The 19,194-nt window shown below is 31.9% G+C and overlaps 2 protein-coding genes across 2 annotated transcripts; one reads left to right on the plus strand and one right to left on the minus strand.

Moving 5' to 3' along the window:
• Positions 1 to 1,485: 1,485 nt before the first annotated feature.
• On the plus strand, positions 1,486 to 11,402 carry LOC134692791 (uncharacterized). The gene is made up of 3 exons (XM_063553330.1): positions 1,486 to 2,122; positions 8,856 to 8,963; positions 10,611 to 11,402. Exons 1-3 carry the CDS (start codon positions 1,859 to 1,861, stop codon positions 10,758 to 10,760), a joined length of 522 nt encoding a protein of 173 aa, XP_063409400.1. The 5' UTR covers positions 1,486 to 1,858; the 3' UTR covers positions 10,761 to 11,402.
• A 5,474-nt stretch (positions 11,403 to 16,876) lies between these two features.
• LOC134693696 (uncharacterized) lies at positions 16,877 to 18,988 on the minus strand. Its single transcript, XM_063554590.1, has 3 exons — positions 18,332 to 18,988; positions 17,627 to 17,724; positions 16,877 to 17,085 (listed from the first exon to the last, which is right to left on the minus strand). The coding sequence occupies exons 1-2, from the start codon at positions 18,965 to 18,967 to the stop codon at positions 17,647 to 17,649; spliced, it is 714 nt and encodes a 237-aa protein (XP_063410660.1). The 5' UTR covers positions 18,968 to 18,988; the 3' UTR covers positions 16,877 to 17,085; positions 17,627 to 17,646.
• Between the last annotated feature and the right edge of the window lie 206 nt (positions 18,989 to 19,194).

A 19,194-nucleotide genomic window follows, 5' to 3' on the forward strand; every position in this document is an offset into this window, starting at 1 on the left:
TTATTATTTATGTATGAGTTCCTTTTTGCGAAAATTTTATATCATTTTAACTAAAAATAGTGGCAGTGGGGAAAATAAATTGACACGAAAAAAAGAACAGATCTTAAAATCAAGAGTTGGGTTTCTTCAAAGGGACAGTCAATATTTGTCTTTCTTTATGTATTTAAATCCGTCTTTATTTCAATTATTCGGTTTAGTGACCAATACATTTTGCTACACCACATTTCCTTTATCAGTAGTTTTAGTCATTTCTTTTGAATAGAATTTTAATTTCCTGTCTTCCCCGGCTATTCGCCTTTATAATGGCTCAACCCGTATTTTTTTTTCTACTTTGATTTTTCTACTTTAATTAATTCTAATAAAATAGAGATGAATTTGAAAATAAAAACCTATATGGATAATTATCAAATTTAGTATCACATATTTCCAAAATATGAGCATCTCTCATTTCAGAAATAATAATAAAATTTCATCTGAAATAATAATAAAATACAAAACATTGATGCAAAATTTTAATCATACTAATTCTTGAAAATATTACTAACTAATCTAATATTCAAATAATTGCTAATTCTTATTCATATATAGATTTAACCTGTATTAATATACTAGTCAACGAACTGGGTGTGACAGCTACAGACAATTAAAGGTAGTTCAGCTACCTGCTCATCAGTCATGGGGATTTCTGAGATTTGTCACCAAGATTTGACGCATCTAAAAACCACAGCCAACGCCCCTTAGAATGACCAGTCTCTCGCACAGATGTTCTATGACGTGTTACTCATTTATCCGATCAATATTGCTGGGTCGATATGTAACATATACAATAATTTTTATGTAGCAAAGTTAACTGAATCATTAAGTTATGTGTGTGTTTTGGTGCCACGTTCGGCAGAAGAGGGTGGAAATTTGTGCGTGTGAGAATACACACTTTATCATAAAAAGGGGGGACGTTAATGGTTAATTTAAATTCACTCGAAAAAAAATGCACAGCTTATGCTTTTAAGATTCGCCTCAGTTTATTTAAAATCGCAGATTTACTTTGATCAAAGTCCTTGCATCTACAAGGAACATATATACTAAGCACGTCTCTGTGTTGCCTTTGTCTTGAGGCTCAGTCTTGAGGTAGTGATTTCGTACATGATATTTTTGTAAAATAATTTATCTATGTTATCTCAAAAAGCTTCTCTTTGTCAAACATGACATAATTAATTTTTTGATGGCGCTTACAAGTGCATTTAAATATACATGTGTCAGTTGTAATCTAATTAAACTTATTAATCTTTTTATGCAAATACATTTTGTTTTCATATTTAAATTTAGTTGACGACTATTTTGAGTTATGTCTCTTAGCTAGTCTTCACAATCATTATGACATGATTTGACAAGTCGGTTTGTTGATAAACATTGAAACCACGTGGCTCGATGTGTATTGGCTTTTAACAAGTAGATATACAGGTATATGATTAGAAACGTGTTCACTTAATATCTAAAATTAACTACTCCGGGAAAACATTCACATGTGCATAATTTATTCGTCGTTATTAAAATGATGCGCCATTCAGTCATCAGAAACAAAGAAAAGTCAATATGAAGTTCGTCAAATTAGATGTCCACTATTATGTAAACTTCCTCATATATCTATAGTATTGTTTTCATGTTAAGATTCAAAATGACGTATTATTAATATTATGACACATATAAATATTTTTAGAAGCATAATACTTTGTATCCGAGACGATATTGCTGTCTGATTTGTTCTTTGCGTCATCATTCGAGATTTCGCGGGAATTGGCAGTTGTATACTACGATCAGCTGATCAGATGAGAAAAAGTTAACTGAATACAAACAAAGCTTCATGATGTTCGAATACGAAGACGACGTTTTTACGAATTCTCCCAAATTAAATTTTGATGACAATAATAACAACACAAATGGAAGTTTTAAATTTAACGAAGAGGATTCCATGCTAGCATTAGCTACAGAAGAATGCATGAAAACTGGAACTTTTTTGCCACTGTTGAAAGAAGAACTTAAATGTAAAATTCTGGCCAAATGTCACGAAGAGGGGAAACAGCTAAATATTAAAGCGGAACAAAGGGTAGCAGCTCCAAAGAAAAAGGTAAATTTTGATATTTTTTCCAAAAAAAAATTAAAGCAAGTTTTTTTTTAAATATTGCAATAAATTTAGATTTATATATATTGTGCTAAGTTAAATCTATTAATACCTTTATAAATATGACGAAATGTCATTACATATATACATATATTTAATATTTATGTATATATACGACGTTTCATCATGAGTATTTATATCATTACATGTACAAACAACAGTGGTGTAATCTCAGGAAGTTTTAAACTCTGCCAATACCTAAATGATTAGAACCTATAAAAAATAGGCTAAAATACGAATTTAATATTTTGAAATACAAATTCCCAAAATCAATTGTCAGTACCAACTTATACATGTACCAACATTCATTGTTCTGAATTTATTTTGTTATGATAAAAAAAATATGGACATCAGCCAACTTGTCAAATTATTTTTTGGACAGAAAAAAAAATACATTTATTGTCCTCAATTTTTTTCTGTCACTATTTTCAGTTAAATTCTGTTTTATTTACATTATATTATTTTTGTAGCTTCTTTGCATTTTTTTTTTAAATTTGATAATAACGACCATGTGAACAAATCGTAATTTCTCGAAATATATTATTTTTTTGAACTTCCGTTTAAATAAAATGTTAGTGCATTTGTGAGCTGCAAGTGCACTAGAATTTTATCTAAACGGAAGTATACAAATTTGATAAAAAAGAAAATTCAATAAGTCAGTAGGTATAAATTTTGCGGGGATTTTCGAAATATAATCGATATACTTTTATTTTATCTCATTGGTTTAATAATATGTATAACTTGTTTCAATTTTGTCAAAATTAAAAACTTTCAATCAAAAAGTCTAAGCCGAAAATTTAAATTTGAACAATAACGTTATTTTAAAACAGAATAAAACATTAGAAAAAAAATGTTCCTCTATTTTGACATAGTCCCCATGCAGCAGACCAATTAATTATGTTTAATTACATATTTTAATTTTACGTTTAGTTTTACTATGAATTGTGGTCGATTCATGTATACGTTCTAGTTGCCTCCCGCAGACCATGTAATTTTCAAAATTGATTTATCATTTTTTGGTTCGAAATTTAAAAAAATCAGATGCATAATGAACACTTTCACGATTTAGTTGGTTTATTTAACTTTTTCGTATTCTGTCCGCTATCAAAATCGGGAATCAAATTTAGTTTGCACTTAGTGCGGAAATCGACTGCATCATAAATGCATTTTTTCTATCATAATTTGGTACGACGATGCATGGCCGAAAAAATATGACAATTTGGTCAAATCTAACTAAGAACATGTAATTAATGTAGAAATATTTGAACACGTCATTCTCGGTCCAGATGTTGCTCGACACACGGTTTTCGAAGAGCAACTCACTGTCAAGTTATGTAGGAAAGAATTTACTTTTGATGACGACGGAAATTACGAACGAATTAAAGCTGTTGTATATATTATTTAAATATTGAAGAAGTGCACGACAAACTACAATTTAAAAAAATTCCGACATAGATTCAATAGTTGTACTTTATAAATTAATATGTATTTACGGAATTGCCCGATGTGGCATTATTATCTAAAGACTCATAATTAAACAAACATTTTTTTTCTAATTCTTTATATTTTTAATTCTTTATATATTCTAATTCTTTATGTCTTCATGCATGTGAAATATATAAATTCCAGTTATCCTAATGGCGTACCTTAAATTTTATTATTATCTTGATCTTTGAATATTTGTGGCAAAAAACTAAATGAGATTAATTATATATTTTTTGCTTTGTGAACAATCCTATCAAAATTCACTTTTCTCTGATTTTTTTCTAGTGACACGTGTCTGATCATTATTTTTATTAAAAATATATTATACTTTTTGATGGAAAACTTATACCAAATTATTATTTTTCTATCCGCTTCATAACATCTGATCATCACATGAAATATTAATGTCTATATATTCCCTTTTCTATAGCTTTGGTGTGAAAAATTCAAGTATCGTTAAATTCAGGACATCAGTTGCAATCGAAACAAAGCTATTACAGAAAAAAGAGTTAGAATTCGCGTATTAAGAATGAGGGGTCCCTTACGGAGCTGCATATATGATAAATGAATATTCGTTTTACAAGTATCGTCCAAAGGTTTGCCAACTATGGTACCCCTCACCCTCTTTTATCAAAATCCTAGATCCAAACCTGGTTAGCTATAGTTCCATTTATTAAGTACATAAATGTATACTTACTTCCACAAGGGTGAAATTATTCCATCATGTATTATAAGGCCATATTTCCACGTTTAGCTTCCAATATGTATGTAATGTTTGTCACTGGACATTTATGATACAACTGACTGTCAATTCCTAGCACAAGAACTTCGATGTTAGAAAAGCACATTGACTGCTGCAAATGCTTAACTGCGAAAATTTAAATATATAACCACAATAAAATCCCTATATTCTCCTCAAAGAAAAATCGCCCAGCGATCGTCCCTTCCAGCTTCGCCCCTGCACCATGTATCACATATAAGAGAAGGTTTGCGAATATAAAACAATTTTTTCAACGATCAACCCCTGCTGTACTTTCATGAAGCTTCATTATAATATCACATAATTAGAAAACATTAACTCCATTGGCAGTTCACGTTCACGGCATTGCCAATTTTAAAACGGATCCTTGATACACGAACACACAAATATGGGCCTAGCTCAGTGAATTTGTAGCTCAAGCTCAGTCACATTTTGCCTTTTACGTCAATGTCAGTGGGCCCACTTCACTAGCTATGACAAAATACTGGCATCCACTAAACATATGTATAACTCTTCATAAAAGACATTAGCAGAATCATCTCTTCCACTGAAGTGAGAATTTTTCTGTGGTTCCCGAATTTCTAAATTCCTTGTCGTGAGAAGAAGGAAGATATTTCAGGAAAAACATTATGAGGTCATTTCAATCTAGCCATAACAGGGAAAGAATATCGAGATATTATTTCCCGTAACTAATTTGAATTCTTAAATAAATAATATAGATATGTTTTTTCATAGTACAAGGATTTGATTAATCGGGTTTTCAAAATAGAGGACAATGGACCAGCTGATTCACGCCGCTGAAGACCCATTGGTAGCCTTCGGATGTTTTCTGCTATTTGGTCGGGTTGTTGTCTCTTTGACACATTCCTCATTTCCGTATTATATAGAATATAGAGAACAAACAGGCAAAAGAATAAAGAATAGAGAACAGTAGTTTTAAAAAGTGAAAAAATTCAGATATTCGCCATATGTTGCGCCATGCCAGTGTACAACTGACGAGATAAAAATTATACCATTGACTCCTATGGTCTGGTTGTTGTCTCTTATGCACATTCCCTATTTTCATTCTCAATTTTATTAGATCCAAGTTTGACATGAAAGTAATGCCATATCTTTCACGAAATATATATGCCAATGCATGAATTCCACGACTGTTAAATCCTGTATGATTTGTAGGACCAATTTCATTTTAATTTGTATCACACCAAGTTCATTTAAAGTCTTTTTGAGATTCATCAATCTAATTAAAATATAGATCTCGGATTTCGTAGATCTGGATTTTTTTCCAAGTCAGATTGGAGGTTCGCCGTCCATTAAAACAACATTTCACCAAATTGTATGAATGGTATGTTGAAAACTACAAATTTAATAGATATTGGCATTGTATAATGATACTCACAAATTGAATAATAAGACAGTTTCAACCAAAACCAAAATTTTAACATAAATAAAGCTATGTATTACTTTTCGTCTACAAAATGATTTTTTGTCAAAGCAAAACACATACAAGCAATTATATTACTTCAAAACAGTCTTTAGACCGTTGTTTTTCTCCGTTTGAATGGTTTTACAGTTAGTCATTTTGTGGCCCTTTGTAGCTTGTTGTTCGGTGTGAGCCAATGCCCCGTGTTGAAGGCCGTACATTGACCTATAATGGTTTACTCTTTTAAATTGTTATTTGGATGGAGAGTTGTCTCATTGCACTCACACCACATCTTCCGATATCTATTTAACAGCCAAGTATATATAGATATTGAATTATATAGAATATGAAATATAGAAATATGTGTTTCGAATATCATGGCATTCAAAGGCTCAAATTCCACTACTTTTCATTATTTTTTCGATGTTGACTCACAAAATTAAATCAGAAGAAATTATTCTTCTTTTATGCTATGTCTATAACAATCTTGAAATTTCGAAATTTCACTTAACATTGCGAAATGGAAACTAAGACTGTTTTTAAGATGTTAACGAAACCTCACGAATGTCTGGCAAAAAAGTTATTGGCATACGACTTTATATATAGCGCTGAATATTCAAAGCTTGGATCCTGTGCAAAATGTCTGCATTCCTGTGGGTTGTGATCAAGGTGCTTTGTAGACGTTTGATTTATTTCAAAGCGAAAGGGGGGGGGGGGGGGGGGGGTACTTCTGAAGCTTAATGTTCTGATCCTGTCTGTAATCTAGGTCAATCACAAATGACAGATAACATCCAGTGGCAAATAGTACAGGCTGTTTGTTAAACGTAGATTTGAAGGACAATCGAAATCAATATTAATTAATTTACACTTAAGAGAAAATAGATATTACCTATAGATACAGTTTTAATAGATGTTTAGTAGGGATTCATTTTGAGAATTACAATGTATTTTGCATGAAAAACAAACTTGTGGTAAGAAATTGTGTGTGAATTTTAGATAAGAATGTTACAATGTATTTTTTGATTTGATTTGATTCTATTTTATTAATGAAGAACATGACTGGTCATTCTTTAGGCTAGTGACCAATGCATGTCTGCTTCTATTTAATTGATATTAAAATTAAATGAATATATAAACAGAAGTTTATAAATTTGGTGCGTCCAAGTCCAATTGTGCTTTTCAGGATTTACCTTCATCGGAACTCTAAAAACCTTAGACTAAAGAACAAAATGTCCCCGATATCAATTCCTTTGTTAGCAATTTATTCATGTATAAATAAATATGATGCACAAGATGCGCAGTAAATATTTATAAAATATCATTTGGTTTTATTTGCATATTTTAAAACAGAATGTCGTCAGAGTTTACTTTGTCGTAAAGAACTTTTAGAAATTATTTATTTACAGGTACTAGTCTATTTCATGTAATCTATATATATATATATAGCTAGGTGTCGAGATCTTATCGTTAACTGCGCCAAAATGAGACCACTTGGGTGCCAACAACCCCACAGATTGTAAAATAGTACAAAGATAATAGTCATAATATTTACATTTATGGTTGAATTGAATAGGGGCGGGGCTTGTATTTATAGATTTTACACGAATGACAGCCAGAGTGTCGTATTGTTATCATGTTTCAAAATTTAAATTTTAAATAATTATTATCTCTATGTTAGTTTACAACTCTTACAAATCTTTTATTTCCTATCTGAACAATTAGTAATTTATCTGGCAGATCGCGTGATTATAAAGTAAGTAACTAGTAGTAAACCTATTGGCCAATGATCAATAAAAATAATTATTTTCGTACCTTTGTGTGACCCGATTAACTGTCAAAACTTTGAACCGAAGAAGACATGCATTATTATATAGTAACTCGATTTTAAATTATGTATTTAAATTATATATTTTGATTTATAAACACATGAGTCATTATCGATCTTTGAAGACTAAAAATAAAAACAAAGAGAGATTTCACTGAGTGCATAGCTGAAAGGACTGTAAGAGTTATCTTTGAGATGACTTCGTTTTACACATTAAGCTAGGGGGAAGTTTTCAACCGTTTTAGGAAAGCTTATAGAGTCTTACATTTTGTTATATATTAAAATTTTCACATATTACACTGATAATTCATATACCCACAAATATTATATCTCAAAACTTCCTAAAACTGAACAAAGGAAATTATCTGGCATGAGTATGTAACTATATATATTTTTCGTTCCCGGAACAGTTTGTATATTTCAAAATTTATCAAAAGTGATTGCATCTGAACTATTACTAGACTAGTATATGTATTTAACAGATGCTTTTAAATTATATTTACAGTAAAATTACTTCTTAGTTATAATTTTCAATGTTCGATTTATTTGCTATCCCTCTGTAGTGCTATCGAAATTTTTAAAAGAAATTTTCCTTTTTTTGGTCTTATATTTTTTTTCCATTTATCATTCAGTATTTAATTTGCTTGATAGAAGTTAACATTTTGATTTACTTTACATATGTAGAACAATTAAATCGACATCAATCAAACATTCAACTATTTTTTTAAACTTTCGTTTATCAGACTGTTGTACTTTATCGGAATTGCAGTTTTTAAAACAAAAGAGTCCACTATATATATGTATGGCTTTATGTATGGCTTTGATATAGAACAATAATAGGACTTTTACTGTTAACATAGATATTACAAATAATTTGGGTTGCAATACTCTGTATGATTCAATCAATGATTTTTTGTAAATACTGTGTACATTTAGCTTGTAAATAGAATAAAATTTGACTGGAACATCGATAGTACAAGTATCGTTTTACTAATTTGACAAAAAATAACTTAGCCTATATTTAAAACTAATAAGTTATTTGTGTTATACTGTGTATCCCTTTTCTAAGTGAACAAATTGGCTGCTTTATGGCTGTTATATTATGTTTAGAACACGTTCGATTTAACATCTTAATGTCGTGTTAAACTATTTCAGACTTGTATCCAAGTTCTAATTTCTTTTTCAGCTTCAACCAGACGAAGAAAAGAAATTAGAAAAACGGAGAGAACAAAACAGAAGAGCTGCGAAAAAGTTCCGGGAAAGAAAACGAAGTGATACTGACAGACTTGAACAGGTAATTTCACACCAATTGTATTCTCTGTGTAAGGCAACAGTAGTATACCGCTGTCCGAAATTCATAAATTGATTCAGAAAAGAAAATATCCGGGTTATAAACTAAAACTGAGGGAAACACATCAATTATAAGAGGAGAACTACGACACAATAGAAACACAACACTTATATGTAACACTCACAGAAACGAACTATAATATAAAACTGGTCATTTTACTGACTTGGTACAGGACATTGTAAGAAAAAATGGTGGGTTGAACCTGGTTTTGTGGCTAGCTAAACCTCACGCTTTTATGGCAATGTTAAATATAACATTAAAATGACAACATTAAATGTTTAATTGGGACAGACTTGAAAGTTCAAACCAATTTTATTCTCTAATTGTAGTTTTGCAATTATGGGGTAAAAAAAAACCAACAGGATCCCCCATTGAGCATGCACTGCTGATAAACATACTTAGGTTCTTTTTTCACTAAAATCACTTACTGTTTTTTTACCATCTCAGAGGTCAATGAAAGTAAATAGACAATTACAACTGCTTATAAGATTTTACCCATTAACATAAAAACAAGTTTCGCGCCCTAGCTGCGGCTTATATACAACGGTCGTTGGTACTCGAGACATGTCAAGACCCTCGTTGCTGACTGGTATAGAACGGTCATTAGTTTATTCATTAGGTAATCGCATTACATCTGAATTTAAATATCAATTAGATATATAGTTCGAATTAAATCATAAACGAAAAGGGAGTTTTGTGTCTCGTTTTATGTTATATTTGTTACAATTATAGTTATTACAATACAGTTCTGGAACTTTGAACTCAATAGAAAACAATATTATTTAAAAGCTCTTTATTCCTTCTTCTAAACATAACCGTTTTAGCACAAGTCGTAAAATTTTGAAGAAATTATATTAAATTACCGACAGTTAAATCTATCCGTTTATAGATTTAATTACAGGTTACTATGATTAGATACAAGTGAAGTTTTTTTTAATGTATATAAGAAAATCTGGTTTAATGCGAACGAACAAACAATTTCAAGTGTTGTCTCCATTTTGAGTTACACAGGGCATTTAAAATTGATGTTATCATCTAGGCCGAGTTCACTTGAAACTCTACAATCGACTTTAGAGTTAATAGATTATCACGTGAACACATTAGAGTTGATATTTGGAACAACTCTCAGCAACTCTAGGGTAAGGCCCTGACAAGCATAAAAAATTAAATATTCTCTTTGGTTTGACGTCATTCAGAGTTTCTCGAGTTTAACCCTGGCTCGGTGAGGGTTGGAACCAGGGTACGAGAGGTTAACTCGAGTGGTTCAAGTTAAATCATTTGTTGAAACCCGAGTAAGTAAAGTTAACTCGAAAGTTTCAGGTGAACTCGGCCCAGTCTTTAGACGGTATTGGATGAGCCTACGCACAATCGTTACGCTCTCGTACCTTTCTTCTGATCCGCCACCACTTGTATTTTCAAGTATGAAAATATTCATACATTTTTCGCTTTCAAATTTGTGAAGGTAAATCTAGATAAGCGAATCGGATGCACGAATTATACAAGGTGTATTTTCATTGATTATCTTTTCCTTTGTTGTTTGGTTTAAGGCGACCATTTTTTAAAACCCTTATTCTTTGTTGTTTATTTTAGGCGACAACAGAATTAGAAGTGCTTAATCACGAATTACGAGATGAAATAAGAAGACTGTCTACAGAGTATCATGAATTGCATGTATTATTGACATCCCACTCATGCGTGGTAGATAATACACCTTCAGTGTACGGCGAATTGGGAACCTGAGACGCCATCAACCTTGCGATAATGATCGTACAGTCACTACGACATGACTGTTTACAAGAAAGAGACAATAGTCTTAAGATGATCTGATGAACTTGCCAATAAACTTCACAATGACTCGATGATCTAAACAATTTAACAACAATAGAGTTTGTTATGAATTACAAAATACCTGCCAATTTGAAACTTTTGACAAGATATTGACATGATAGATTTATTTTATTCTCCACAGATTAAAATCAATAACGTTTATCACGTGACAAGATATTGAGATGATAGATTTAATTTATTCTCCACAGATTAAAATCGATAACGTTTATCACGTTAAAAGATATAGATGACAGATTTATTTTATTCTCCACAGATGAAAATCAATAACGTCTATCACGTGATAAGATATTGAAATAACGTTTATCACGTGACAAGATATTGAGATGATAGATTTATTTTATTATGATTATCCAGATTAGAATCAATAATGTTTATCACGTGGAGGGAGTAATCTATACACAGTAATTATATTTATTGTTATACATATATATGTGTGTACATGATATGTGTTGTTTTATCTATTACTCAATTGATCTCAGTTGTAAATTAATGAAATTTTATTTTCATATTAAAGTTTTAGTGTTAGAATTTCAATGTGTTATGTACACGTGTTCTGATGTATTTGTGCAGTGACAAATATTTGAAAATACGTACAATAAAGATAAACAGCATCATCAACAAAACATAAAAAAGGATCACTCACAAACAATGAAATCAAGAGCCCATGTTCTCAGTTTCAGATATTCTTTATAAAAATGTATAAAGCAACCCACTTACACAACAAACTTAAAATACGTCAAGAGGCAAGTAATTGACAAATTGGGAGAAACTAGAAGAACCCTGTGAATCTCACCATGTGTACGTTTTTATGGCCCACCTACGATAGAAGGATTTTTTTACAGAATTAAGAGTGTCCACCACCATGCACTTGCACTGCACTATTATTAGAATAGTAGAATATAATGATATATAAATGGACTCGGGGACTATTATTATATTAGTATAGTAGTCTCAGGTATGCTGATTTGAATACATTATAATAGTTATGACGGGACGGTTGAATTTCCTGTCATTTATTCATCCTCCACGCACGAACTTGTCTCAGAAAAAAATATATCTCTGTACATTAACCTCAGTTTCATGTATAGAGATGTGATATTTTTCTGTGACATGTGCTTTTGACAATCCACAAGAACTTGCGGTCATCCGATGTTCAGTACTTCAGTACTTTGATGATTATTATAACGATGCGGAATGTTGAAATCATCGTCATCATCATTACACACCTTTTACAACATATAGTCATAGTCAAAATAAAGTTTAACGTAATACTGAACATGTAACAAAATTTTTACAGCAAAATAATTCATACAGCATAAATATGGTGTCATATGAATGCCAATGAGAAAACTATCAACCAGACTTGGGTATTAACATCATAATGTCATCATACATGTACAGCCTCTAACAATGAGCAAAAGCCATACAATATAGTCTGCTTCAAAAGACCCCGACATGACTAATTCAAACGAAAAACACCAATGACATGATTGATTACAAAACAAAAAACGAAAAATTGTATCAGCAACCACTTAATTGCAGGCTGCTAACAGTTTGAACATGAGCATAAAGAATGTAACGGGATAACACATGTTTTTGAGAGCTTGACCCCTAACCGGGAACATTGATGTAACTGCAAAATATATATAAAAAAATACTGCAAATATCAGTTGATAAGCTCAGATTGGCATGAAGCACAAAACAAAACATAAAGACAACAGACACAAAGAACCAATTTAAGAAAAGCTAGTTCAAAGTTAAGTACAACTGATGAATAAATCATTATCCCAGACAAATATATCAATTAGTACACATTCAAAAGACGTCATTAACTGAAGAGTATGACCTTGTGCACTGCCAAAATATAAGTACACATTAATAATATGAAGTGTCATAGGTACCCATCACTGTACACACATAACAACTGTTTAAGGTCCTCAATGCTCTTCAACTCCGAACTTCATTTGGTCTTCTTACGTCACTGACGAGTCTTTGTAGACGAAACGCGCGTCGGAGTGTAGACAATTTTAATCCTGGTATCTATAATGAGTTTATTTGCTATTAAAACAACTGAAATAAAACAATTTTCAATGATCTAACATATTCCGGTGCCAGTGAAGTTGATAATCTTTTTGGGTAATACTATTAGTTACGTAAGTGACCTAATATGATATATACAGGGTCTGTAAATTCTATATGGGGTGAGAGCGAAGCTAACCTAATATTGAATATACACGGTATCCACGAGGTCGCTTTTAACCAATCATATTCCTAGAAATGTATAGGAGGTAAGATAATATATATTGTGATATATAATGCAATCGTATCAAAGCTTAAATATGCCATCGACCAAATAAATATTTACGTGATCGCCATGTGCAGCCCGAAACAACCATTTCATGTCGCAAAAAGGGAAAGTTCTAAACACGCAGTTTGAACCAAATAATTTAATTGGGTATATGGCATTTGTATTTTTTTTTTACAAAAATGCGCAAAAAACTGATTTTACTACAAATGATATCTTATGTCAAATCTATTGAACTTGTGATTGTAACTATTGCCTAGTTTCAAGCTTTAGTATGTCATTGTTTTTCAACTTTCAGCTGGTCTATACGATAAGATACTACATTAATTGATAATATCTGTACAAACCGTGTTTCATTTTCCGTATCATTATGACAAGTGTATTTATTATAAGACAACGATAACCTTAGTTTATCTAGTTCCTATCAAGTGACACAGTTCTTCGTTTCAGAAAGGTTTTATAATATGAGCCGAATATGTCTATGTATAGCTCTTATACATCATGCTCAAGCTAGCAACCACTTTTCAGATATTCTTAAATGCCAAATCTCGTAAGAGAAACGAAATTTATAAATATGTAATGCTGAGGTATTAAAATCTTATTTTGAATAAATACTAATAAAATAATCGGGTTAGAACGGAGGAACCCATAAACCATAGAGCGTAGAATAACAGATGACACTATGACCAGGAGAAACCATATAACACTAAGGATTGACACGATTGGAAACCAAGATATGTATATGTAAATAAGGAGTTGTGGTATATGATTGCAAATGAGACAACTATCCACCAGAGTTTAGATTTATCGAAAGTAAGCAATTAAAGGACACCTTACGGCCTTCGACAAAGAGGAAACCCCATACAGTATAATCAGGTACATGTATACAAAAGACCAGAAGTTTATAACAATGGAAACGAGAAAACTAATTATAATGACCTATATTTTTATTTAGATTCAGATGAGGCCTGCCTCCAAGTGCGGGATTTTCAAGCTGCGATGAAGACCCATTGATGGCTTTCGGCTGTTGTCATGTTGTCTCTTCGACATATTCCCCAGTTCGATTGTAAGTTTCAATACAAAACAAAACAAATTTACGAACAACAAATATGACAGACATGCATTGTTCAATTCTTCTCCTATTTCCGATATATTTGATTCATATTCCGTGACACTTGACTCCGTCAGAATTCGGTTGTTTCAACCTAAACAATGTCGACCAAACTTTATTATGACCTCGTTGTTATCATAATGTCATTGTCTTACATATATATAAATTGCGTTTGACACAAATTGTATAGATAATTTGAGAAATAAAATATGTAAGTACGTGTGATTAAGTTATTTATTGTTGCCAGTTTCAATCATTTCTCGTACACACATGTCTTGAAGTTTTCGCTGTCATACGGGCTCACGAGCACATGGGACATATCTCTCTCTATATATATATATGTATACAACTCGTCTAAACATCAAACAAACAATGTAAGATCTGTAAATTTGCTTTCGCAAATTGTTTGTTCTTCTCTCGATAGAAGACGTGGGTAACTCCGTAAAACATTGATGAAGCTAGTCATGAAGGGACTGGAAGTAAAATTTGATTTACTTATTTTGTCAAATTTTCATGAAAATAATAAGATCAAATTATTTGTTATTTTTTATTAAAAGTTTTCGTTCATGGTTCATTTCTGCAGTGAACAGTGTATCGACTATCGTCAATACTAGTATATACGTACATGATTCATTTATGCCTGATACAGTGTATCTAGTGCCGTCAATACTAGTATATACGTACATGATTCATTTCTGCCAGGAACAGTGTATCTAGTACCGTCAATATTAGTATATACGTACATGATTCATTTCTGCCGTGACCAGTGTATCTAGTACCGTCAATACTAGTATATACGTACATGATTCATTTCTGCCAGGAACAGTGTATCTGGTACCGTCAATACTAGTATATACGTACATGATTCATTTCTGCCAGGAACAGTGTATCTAGTACCGTCAATATTAGTATATACGTACATGATTCATTTCTGCCTGGAACAGTGTATCTAGTGCCGTCAATACTAGTATATACGTACATGATTCATTTATGCCTGATACAGTGTATCTAGTGCCGTCAATACTAGTATATACGTACATGATTCATTTCTGCCGTGAACAGTGTATCTAGTACTGTCAATACTAGTATATACTTACATGATTCATTTATACATGAAACAGTGTATCTAGTGCCGTCAATACTAGTATATACGTACATGATTCATTTCAGCCTGATACAATGTATCTAGTACCGTCAATACTAGTATATACGTACATGATTCATTTATGCCTGATACAGTGTATCTAGTGCCGTCAATACTAGTATATACGTACATGATTCATTTATGCCTGATACAGTGTATCTAGTGCCGTCAATACTAGTATATACGTACATGATTCATTTATGCCTGATACAGTGTATCTAGTGCCGTCAATACTAGTATATACGTACATGATTCATTTATGCCTGATACAGTGTATCTAGTGCCGTCAATACTAGTATATACGTACATGATTCATTTATGCCTGATACAGTGTATTAGTACCGCCAATATTAGTATATACGTACATGATTCATTTCTGCATGGAACAGTGTATCTAGTATCGTCAAAACTAGTATATACTACATGATTCATTTATGCCTGATACAGTGTATCTAGTACTGCATGTCAATACTAGTATATACGTACATGATTCATTTATGCCTGATACAGTGTATCTAGTATCGTCAATATTAGTATATACGTACATGATTCATTTCTGCATGGAACAGTGTATCTAGTACTGCATGTCAATACTAGTATATACGTACATGATTCATTTATGCCTGATACAGTGTATCTAGTGCCGTCAATACTAGTATATACGTACATGATTCATTTATGCCTGATACAGTGTATTAGTATCGTCAATATTAGTATATACGTACATGATTCATTTATGCCTGGAACAGTGTATTAGTACCGCCAATACTAGTATATACGTACATGATTCATTTCTGCCTGGAACAGTGTATCTAGTGCCGTCAATACTAGTATATACGTACATGATTCATTTATGCCTGATACAGTGTATCTAGTGCCGTCAATACTAGTATATACGTACATGATTCATTTATGCCTGATACAGTGTATTAGTACTGCCAATACTAGTATATACGTACATGATTCATTTCTGCCGTGAACAGTGTATCTAGTACCGACAATACTAGTATATATGTTCCTCAGTGATTTCTGTTATCCGTATTTTAGATCATCAGTCTTTTATAAAAGTTGGTTCACATACAATGGGAGATAACTCATTTTCTTCTGTAAAAACTGAATGAAGATTTTGTATAATTTACATTATTTAAAAACTATAGGTCACTGTACTGCTTTTAACAATGAACAAAGCCCATACTGCATAATCAGCTATAAAAGGCCCCGAAATAAAAAATGTAAAACAATTCAAAGGAGAAAACTAACGGCCTTATTCATGTACCAAAAAATGAATGAAAAAACAAATATGTAGCACATCAACAAACGACAACCTCTGAATTATTACAGCTTCTTGACTTGGGACAGACACATACATACAGAATTTGGCTGGGTTAAACGTGTTAGCGGGATCCCAACCTTCCCCTTTTTTGAGTCAGTGGTACCACCTTTTAGAAAATCATTTGGAAAAAGCAAGAATAATTTAACGAATGCTTGTTAGACAAACTGAATTACACCGAAACAGCGCTTATGTCAAATAGTCCATGTCGTGCACGTCTGGAGCCATGATTTCTAAATAAGGTGAACTTTGGTGGGTTTTTTTATTTTATCTTTTATTAATAAAAATTTCAGGCAAGTCGATTCTTCTGTCGTCTGCTTTTAATATCTGGAATAAAATGGCAATGAATTAAAACTTATATATAGGCTAATACTTTCAAAATAATTATACTTAGAAGTATCTCTGAAGAAGTATCGTTTATTCTACCATAATTTACATATTACTCATATAATTTTTTATTGCCAATTAGAGGGCTAAAAATGTATTTGGTTTATATATAATTAAAAATAAAATTAATTAGTGTATTGGCTCATTCTGTATCGTAAATGTCCAGTGGCAAGTAGTATATTTTTGCGCCTGTTCCAAGTCCGGAGCCTCTGGTCTTTGTTAGTCTTGTATTATTTTAATTTTAGTTTCTTGTGAACAATTTGGAAATTAGTATGGCGTTTATTATCACTGAACTAGTATATATTTTTTTTTAGGGGACAGCTAAAAGACGCCTCCGGGTGCGGGATTTTCTTGTTACATTGAAGACCTGTTGGTGACCTTCTGCTGTTGTTTTTTCTATGGTCGGGTTGTTGTCTCTTTGATACATTCCCCATTTTCATTCTCAATTTTATACATAATTAATTTTGGAAAAAAAACATACCGTAGTATTTCTCTATATTTTTAATCCTTAGATTTTTGTCTTTTTTTAAATTCCTTGTCCCTTTTCTTGTCAAACAATCGGTATCGTATTCTGTAAACCTACAATACAACATGCAAGACTTCAATTTAAAGTCGCAAAAAAAAAGAAGATTATCAGCTTTGCAAATATGAAGGGTTTTGAGAGATGTGAATACATATAGTTTGCTCTTAAACGAACACTATTCTTCAATTTTACGATATTTACAATATCAATTTAGCGAGGAAAGAAAAATTTAGCAATGCAAAGGGTTTTTATACTATATGTATACATGTATATATATAAGTAAAACTTGCTCCAATGTTTGAGTGGACGATACCACTGAGCATCTAAAGTTCTCATACATGTATGTGTTGCGGTAATAGTCAATTAATTTTTACAAGCAAGATTTCTTATGATCATTCACAACAAAATATACGGAAAGCTGACATAATAGCTAAATAGTCATTATAACAAATAAATCACAGGCTCAAAAAGTGGAATCTTCTGTATCTGTTATTAATAATTAAATTTTTGTAATCCGTGTGTTTTTCCTTTGTTATATATATTTTAAACTATTTCCTTTGAAACTGTTCACAATAGTCAATATGTTTCTGTTTAACCACTTTAAAATACCATTAACAGTATAAAAAAAAATGGATTGGGATGCCATTTTTCATACATATTTACCAGATGAACAAGAGGCCAACAAAAGCACCCTTCTGGTTGAACCTGCTCCACTGTGGTAACATTTTCCTCATTGACAATATTGTCGTCTGCTGTCCACGGCTCACCTACAGACGAGAGGAATCCAGACATTTTCACAGGAGGTTTGACAAATACATCCTTGGTTTCTGTTAGTCCTTCATTCAAGGCGACAGTGTCCGTTTCCATCTTCTTTGAGTCCGTTCGTGTGTTACCAGAATCGATTGGTGATATGGAAGATTTATTTTTATTTGCAACTTGTTTTTCAACAAAAGCGCAATTTCTTATACGCTTAATTTTGTTCTCAACTCCATCATTCGTAAAATCTTCACTATAACGGTTGTAGTTAGTACAAAAATCATGAAGCTTGATTGAAAAGCTTAGCCATTTTGATGTTACCTCAGTTGAAAAGTCGCCTTCACCATTTTTTGCGTTATCTGTATTGTTTTGTAATCTTGTCTTAATCTTGTTGTCCTTATTTTCATCGTGTTCTTTCTGCTCATTGTTTTCGAAACATTCGCTTCCACAATACGCGATTTGAAAACTCATGACTGCTGAAAAATGAACACCGTCGTGCAGACTATAAATATAGCCTGTGCAACAACAATCTTGCAACGTCATAATTCGTTTTATGACGTTCGGTCATTATAACTCTATAAGCACAACACTTTGCATCCGTATTGTATCTTCGATATGTTTTTGCCATTAAATAAATTTCACTTTAATGTTGTAAAAAACTTATTGGCCTGACCTGAGACTACTATGTACCGATTATCAGGTTATCTGCATGTTGATATCGTAAAATATCAGCTGCGAGACATGATATGAAGCTTTTTGTCGAGTGAGCG

This window comes from Mytilus trossulus, chromosome 12, assembly GCF_036588685.1.
Source record: "Mytilus trossulus isolate FHL-02 chromosome 12, PNRI_Mtr1.1.1.hap1, whole genome shotgun sequence".
NCBI classification, from domain to species: Eukaryota; Metazoa; Mollusca; class Bivalvia; order Mytilida; family Mytilidae; genus Mytilus; species Mytilus trossulus.